This window comes from Somniosus microcephalus, chromosome 16 (genome assembly GCF_052327205.1).
Source record: "Somniosus microcephalus isolate GS21.2 chromosome 16, FLI_Smic_1.0, whole genome shotgun sequence".
Taxonomy (NCBI): Eukaryota; Metazoa; Chordata; class Chondrichthyes; order Squaliformes; family Somniosidae; genus Somniosus; species Somniosus microcephalus.
Genome location: NC_141002.1, coordinates 67,313,669 through 67,321,369, shown reverse-complemented (window position 1 = coordinate 67,321,369; position 7,701 = coordinate 67,313,669). Strand labels below are relative to the sequence as shown.

The following is a 7,701-nucleotide window of genomic DNA, read 5'->3' as shown; positions in this document are numbered from 1 at the left end:
TAAAACGAGGCCCCGTCTGCTCCCTCAGATGGACGTAGAAAATCGCATGGCGCTATTCCAAAGAAGAGCAGGCGAAGTTATCCTTGGTGTCCCGACCAATACTTATCCCTCAAAAAAAATTAGCTGGTCCTTATCACATCGTTGTTTGTGGGAGCTTGCTGTGCGCAAAATTGGCTGCCTCGTTTCTTACGTTACAGCAGTGATTACACTTTAAGAAAAGTACTTCATTAGTTGTAAAGCACTTTAGGGCGTCTGGTGGCCGGGAAAGGCGCTGTAGAAGTCTTTCTTTCACTAGAATTGATTTTTTGACGTGGGGGTGTAAGGGGAAGGTTGACGATAGCAAAATACTGCAGATGCTGGAAATCCGAAATAACAACAGAAAATGCTGGAAAAACTCAGCAGGCCAGGCAACATCCGTGGAGAGAAAATAGAGTCAACGTTTCGGGTCAAACCCTTCGTCAAGACTGGAAAAGCACGGGAAATTAAATAGATCGAAAGGCAGGGCTGGGAGAGAACAAAAGAGAAGTGAAGAGACATTAAGAGGTATTCAAAACGAGACGAGATGGTGATAGGACTAGTGGAGACAAAAGACGGCTCTAGATTAGCTGTGAAATGCGCTGGCAGAATGGGAGACAGCTGCCATGTGGGAGAGAAAAAAAGGGGGGAAAGGGCCAAAACAAAGGTGTGGATAAAAAATAAGTAAAAATGTAATGTGGGGCCGAGGTTATGATCTGAAATTGTTGAACTCGATATTGAGTCCGGAAGGCTGTAAAGTGCCTAATCAGAAGATGAGGTGCTGTTCCTCAAGCTTACGCTGAGCTTCCGTGGAACAATGCAAGAGGCCGCGGACGGTGAGGTCCGAGTGGGAATGGGGTGGTGAATTAAAATGACAGGCAACCGGAAGCTCGGGGTCACCCTTACGGACTGAACAGAGGTGTTCCACAAAGCGGTCACCCAATCTGCGTTTGGTCTCCCCAATATAGAGGAGACCACATGGTGAGCACAAGGTTGACTGTTGGTTGATTGCGTCACATCAATCCGCGGTCGGTCGGACGTCATGCGTGCGTGTGCGCGCCTGCCTGCGTGTGACGTGATGCGCAAGCCGGGCTGCATCCGCTGGTGGCGGCGAGTGTTCCGGGAGCGGCGGTTGGAGGGATTCTGTGCAGCGAGCGGCTGGAGGGGGAGAGGAGGCGAGCGGCGCACTGAGTGAGGCACACGGCGGGGTGATGGCCGAGACAGGGGGCTTCATAATGTCTGCAAACAGCACGGAGCCTCGCCGCTGGAATTGCTCTTTACCTCCCATTCAAAACAACACTGCTGCTGGGTATCATCATTCATCCGTCTTTTAAATGCACCTTTACTGACGGTCTGTCTTTTAGGCCGCTGCTGGGAACTGTGCTGTTATCATCGCCGCGATTTACTGTATGTTGGTATTGAAAGGAATCTGTTGCGCCCTGTCTGTTCTTCAAAAGGATAATCCGTATCTGTTGTAAATCCTGGACCGTTCTTGGTTGCACCGCCTGCAGCAAATGGATAAACTGTCCAATCCAATCTCAAGGGAATTGTCTGGCTTTGCATCTTTCTGACAGTCGGGTTCCGGTCCTGGGCATTTGCTTACCTTATATCGCCTTGCATTATCGTGGTTTTTGGAAAGGCATCCCTTGCTATGTGACTGGTTGTAACAGGCAGAGCTGAATGATGCACCCAATCTTTTATTTGGTAACAGCACAGCTTTAACCATAGTCGTAAAAAATGAAAAAAATATTCAGTTTTGCAAAGAAAAAGAAACGGTTTTCTCTCAATACCTCAGACACTGGGAGTGTGGCCTCAGTAGGTTACGAGCTGAAAGAGAAAGATTTGGGAAAACTGCATAAAGCTGCTTCTACTGGGGATTTACCCAAACTTCGACAGCTCACTAAGAAAAATGATGTAAATCAACTGGATAAAGAAAACCGGTAAGGAGGTACCTGGCATTAACCAGTCTGATTTAATACCTTGGTGTTTTGTTCTCAATGTAATCTTTCAATCGGTGAAATGCAACATTGTATCTAGAACAGGGTACCCACACTCTAGCTTATGCAGCCCCAGGGTCCTGATGGTTTGGTTCTATTTGCACTGCTATTGCTTACTTGCTGGTTTGTCCTTTCTGATTATTGTCATCCTGAAGGTTTAGAAGAATCTGTTAATCCTATTTCCTCTTTGGTGGATAAATCCTGGGGACTGAGAAAGGCAGATGTTACTCCTATTTTTGGTAGCAAAAGTGACCCAGGAAACTACAATCCAGTGAGCTAGATTGCCATTGTGGATAAGGGTACAGGAAACTTTATTAAAGATAAGATCATGGAGCATCTGGATTGAAGTAAAATCATAAGATTGCTAATCTGGGTTGTCGGTGTCAGCCGTGGCTCAGTAGGTAGCACTCTCGCCTCAGTCAGAAGGTCGTGGGCTCAAGTCCCGTTCCAGAGACTTGAGCACAAAATTCTAGGCTGTCTCTCCAATGCAGTACTGAGAGAGTACTGCACTGTCGGAGGTGCTGTTTTTTGATTGCATGCTCTCGGGTGGATGTAAAAAATCTCATGGCACTATTCGAAGAGCTGGGGAGCTATCCCCAGTGTCCTGGCCAATATTTATCCCTCAATCAACACCAGATTATCTAGTCGTTATCACATTGCTGTTTGTGGGAGCTTGCTGTGTGCTAATTGACTGCCACGTTTCATACATTACAACAGTGACTGCACTTCAGAGATACTTAATTTGCTGTAAAGTGCTTTGGGATGTTCTGAGGTCGTGATGGGTGCTATATAAATGCAAGTCTTTTTTTCATGAAGGTGAGGTTTTGTTAATCTGATTTATTTGTTTTCTTTGAGGGTGTGAGAAAGTATCTTGATGATATTAAATACAGAAAATATGGAAATACTCAGCAGGTCAGGCAGCATCTATGGAGAGAAAAACAAAGTTAATGTTTCAGGTCGGTGACCTTTCATCAGAACTGGAAAAAGTTAGAGATGTAACAGGTAGTACAGAGGCAGGGAAAGAGAGGCGGGGAGGAAAGAACCAAAGTTAAGGCTTAGAAGCATAGAAAAAACAGGCCCTTCTAGCCTGCTCCGCCATTCAATTTGATCATGGCTGATCTTCTATCTCAATACCATATTCCCGCTCTCTCCCCATACCCCTTTTGTGTCTAGAAATCTATCTATCTCCATCTTAAATATATTCAGTGACTTGGCCTCCACAGCCTTCTGTGGTAGAGAATTCCACAGGTTCACCACCCTCTGAGTGAAGAAATTTCTCCTCATCTCAGTCCTAAATGTCCTACCCCATATCCTGAGACTGTGACCCCCTCGTTCTAGACCTCCCCAGCCAGGGGAAACATCCTCCCTGCATCCAGTCGGTCTAGCCCTGTCAGAATTTTATACGTTTCAATGAGATCCCCTCTCATTCTTCTAAACTCTAGTGAATACAGGCCTAGTCGACCCAATCTCTCCTCGTACGATAGTCCTGCCATCCCAGGAATCAGTCTGGTGAACCTTCACTGTACTCCCTGTATGGCAAGTATATCCTTTCTTAGGTAAGGAGACCAGAACTGCACACAGTACTCCAGGTGTGGTCTCACCAAGGCCCTGTATAACTGTAGTAAGACATCCTTGCTCCTGTACTCAAATCCTCTTGCAATGAAAGCCAACATACCATTTGCCTTCCTAACTGCTTGCTGCACCTGCATGTTTGCTTTCAGTGACTGGTGTACAGGACACCCAGGTCCCTTTGTACATCAACATTTCCCAATCTATCACCATTTAAATAATACTCTGCCTTTCTGTTTTTCCTACCGAAGTGGATAACTTCACATTTATCCACGTTCTACTGCATCTGCCATGTATTTGCCCACTCAACTTGTCTAAATCGCCTTGAAGCCTCTTTGCATCCTCCGCACAACTCACAATCCCACCTAGTTTCATGTCATCAGGGTGGAAGGCAGGAGAGATTAAATGACAAATGGGATGATGGTGTACGGCAAATGGGTATGGTAATAGGACAAGTAAAGAAACAAAAGATGGGTCTAGAGGAGATGTAAATGGGAACAGCAGAATCATTACCAACATCTGCTATCTGGAAAAAATGAGGGCAGTGGTTGGGTTCTGAAATTGTTGAACTCCGTGTTGAGTCAGGAAGGCTGTAAAGTGCCTGATCAAAAGATGAGGTGCTGTTCCTCGAGCTTAGGTTGAGCTTCATTGGAACAGTGTAGGAGGCCTAGGACAGAGGTCAAAGTGGGAGTGGGGCGGAGAATTAAAATGACAGGCGAATGGAAGCTCGGGGTTGCGGACTGAACGGAGGTATTTCGTAAAGTGATCACCCAATCTGCGTTTGGTCTCCCCAATGTAGAGGAGACCGCATCGTGAGCAGCGAATACAGTATACTAAATTTTAAAAAGTACAAGTAAAACGCTGTTTCACCTGGATAGTGTTTGGGGCACTGGATGGTGGGAAGGGAGGAGGGAAAAGGGCAGGTGTTGACTCTCCTGTGTTTTGCACGGGAAATGCCGTGGGACGGGGAGGGGGTGTTGGGTAAGATTGAAGAGTGGATCAGGGTGTCGTGGAGGGAACGGTCCTTCTGGAATGCAGGGAGGGGAAGGGAAGATGTGTTTGCTGGTGGCATCGCACTGGAGGTGGCGGAAATGGCTGAAGTTGATCCGTTGAATCTGGAGGCTGGAGGGGTGGAAGGTGAGGACAAGGGGAACCCTACCGTGGTTCTGGGAGGAGGGAAAGGGGTGAGAGCAGAAGTGCGGGAAATGGGACGGACATAGTCGAGGGTCCTATCGACCACGGTGGAGGGGAATGCTCGGTTGAGGAAAAAGGAAGACATATCGGAAGTGCTGGTATGGAAGGTGGCTGTGTCTGTCCCATTTCCTGCACTTCTGCCCTCACCCCTTCCCTCCTTCCCAGAATTTCCATCATAGTGCCACCCAGTGGCATCACAGGTAAATGGAACAACAAGTGTTGGCATTTTAACATTGTATTCCCATTAAAAATGCTTACTTAATATTGTGCAATGTAAAATCATGACAAATAAAGTAAGTGTATGTGGACAGGAAATTATTTTTATTATGAGATACATAAAATGCCTTATAATCCATGATTTACTTAGGAGATGGGAATTGGTTAAGACCCACCATTTCCCCCCCCCCCGACCTCCATCTTCTCAATTTTGCCATGTCTGAAGAGCCTTTATGTAATTACGTGCATTATGACTAAGATTTGCTACTTACAGTACAACTAGAAGGCTCACTTTTATGTTGTTTCAACTTTCCTTATTTTCGTTTCTCTCGTTTTCCTCTTTATTACTAGATCAGTCCTTCCAGTGCTTGCATATTACTCTGGTTGAGCTTATTCGATAGTCAATGGTGTCAACAATGATCACCGTCCACAAGCATACTCTGTTTGCAGTAATATGTCTGTTCATAGTTATAAACAGTCCAAGTCACTGATACAATCATATATTTGACTGAAAAATTTACAGTTGTTATAAATAGTTGTAATGAAAACACAATTATGCATAATTAGAAAATTAATGTGTGCTGACTTTACAATATGTATGAAGCAAATTGCACTACAGCTAGGCTGTTGTCAGAGCCCATAGCATTTTGTCAAGTGAATTGAATTGGCTGAAGACTGGCATCTGTGATAGTAGGGACCTCATCAAGAGGCCAAGGTGGATCATTCACACAGCATTTCTGGCTGAAGATGGTTGAAAACGCTTCAGCCTTGTCTTTTACACTCGTGTACTGGGCTCCACCATCATTGAAGATGGGGATGTTCATGGAGCCTCCTCCTCCCCCTTAGTTGTTTAATTGTCTACTGCCATTTACGATTGGATGTGGCAGGACTGCAGAGCTTTGATCTGATCTGTTGGTTGTGGAAATGCTTAGCTCTGTCTTGTGTTGCAGCTTCACCAGATTGGCACCTCATTTTTAGGTACGCCAGGTGCTGCTCCTGGCATGCTCTTCTACACTCCTCATTGAACCAGGGTTCGTCACCTAGCTTGATGGTAATAGTAGAGTGAGGGATATGCCAGTCCATGAGGTTACAGATTGTGGTAGAATACAATTCTGCTGCTGCTGCTGATAAGTCTACAGTGCCTCATGGATGCCCAGTTTTGAGATCTCAGATCTAAGAACATAAGAAATAGGAGCAGGAATAGGCCACTTGGCCCTCGAGCCAATAAGATCATGGCTGATCTTGGCTCAAAGCACTTCCCTGCTCGCTCCCCATAACCCTTTACTCCCTTATCTTGCAAAAATCTGTCTATCTCCACCTTAAATGTATTTAATGACCCAGCCTCCACGGCTCTCTGGGGCAGAGAATTCCACAGATTTACGACCCTCTGAGAGAAGAAATTCCTCCTCATCTCAGTTCTAAAAGGCAACCCTTTATTCTGAAACTATGCCCCCGAGTTCTAGATTTCCCACAAGGGGAAACATCCTCTCTGCATCTACCTTGTCGAGCCCCCTCAGTATCTATGTTTCAATAAGATCAACCCTCATTCTTCTAAATTCCAATGAGTATAGGCCCAACCTGCTCAACCTTTCTTCATAAGTCAACCCCCTCATCTCTGGAATCAACCAAGTGGGGCAGGGAATTCCAGATCTGTTCTTAATCTATCCCATTTAGCAAGTAGTGCCTTACAACACGATGGAGGTTGTCTTCCGTGTGAAGACGGGTCTTTCATCTCCACAAGGACTGTGCGGTGGTCACTCCTACCAATACTTTCATGGAACAGGCAGATTGGGGAGGACTGTTGGGGAGTTTGAGGAGGGATTTGATCGAGGTGTACAAGATTATGATGGGTTTGGATAGGCTAGACGGGGAAAGGCTATTCCCACTAGTTGATGGTACAAGGACTAGAGGACACAGATTTAAGGTTTGGGCAAGAGATACAGGTGGGACGTGAGGAAAAACTTTTTTACGCAGCGAGTGGTGAGGACCTGGAATTCGCTGCTGACGGAAGTGGTGGAAGCGGAGACACTCAATGTTTTCAAGGGAGACTGGATAGGCACTTGAGGGAAATAAACTTGCAGGGCTATGGGGATAGAGTGGGAGAATGGGACTAACTGGATTGCTCTACAGATAGCATAAGATCCAAGGAGAGGACATATAAATTGGCCAGAAAAAGCAGTAAACCTGAGGATTGGGAGCAGTAGGATTCAGCAAAGGAGGACAAAGGGATTAATTAAGAAAGGGAAAATAGAGTATGAGAGTAAGCTTTCAGGGAACAGAAAACTGACTAAAAGCTTTTATAGATATGTGAAGAGAAAAAGATTGGTGAAGACAAGCGTAGGTCCCTTGCAGACAGAATCAGGGGAATTTATAATAGGGAACAAAGAAATGGCAGACCAATTAAATACATACTTTGGTTCTGTCTTCACAAAGGAGAACACAAATAACCTCCCAGAGATGTCGGGGAACATAGGGTCTAATGAGAGGGAGGAACTGAAAGAAATCAGTATTTGTAAGGAAATGGTGTTCGGGAAATTGACGGGATTGAAGGCTGATAAATCTCCAGGGCCTGATAATCTACATCCTAGGGTACTTAAGGAAGTGGCCCGAGAAATAGTAGATGCATTGCTGATCATCTTCCAAAATTCGATAGACTCTGGAACAGTACCCATGGATTGGAGGGTAGCTAATGTTACCCCACTATTTAAAA

The 7,701-nt window shown here is 45.5% G+C and overlaps 1 protein-coding gene across 5 annotated transcripts in view; it reads left to right on the top strand.

The window, feature by feature from the left end:
* Positions 1–1,129: 1,129 nt before the first annotated feature.
* Positions 1,130–7,701, top strand: part of LOC147106249 (alanine and arginine rich domain containing protein) — a 214,608-nt gene continuing 208,036 nt past the window's right edge. For all 5 annotated transcript variants that reach the window (XM_086009196.1, XM_086009195.1, XM_086009194.1 and 2 more), the window contains exon 1: positions 1,130–1,955. In XM_086009196.1, the coding sequence (XP_085865322.1) occupies positions 1,753–1,955 (203 nt within the window). In that variant the 5' untranslated portion in view covers positions 1,130–1,752. The remainder of the gene's footprint in view (positions 1,956–7,701) is intronic.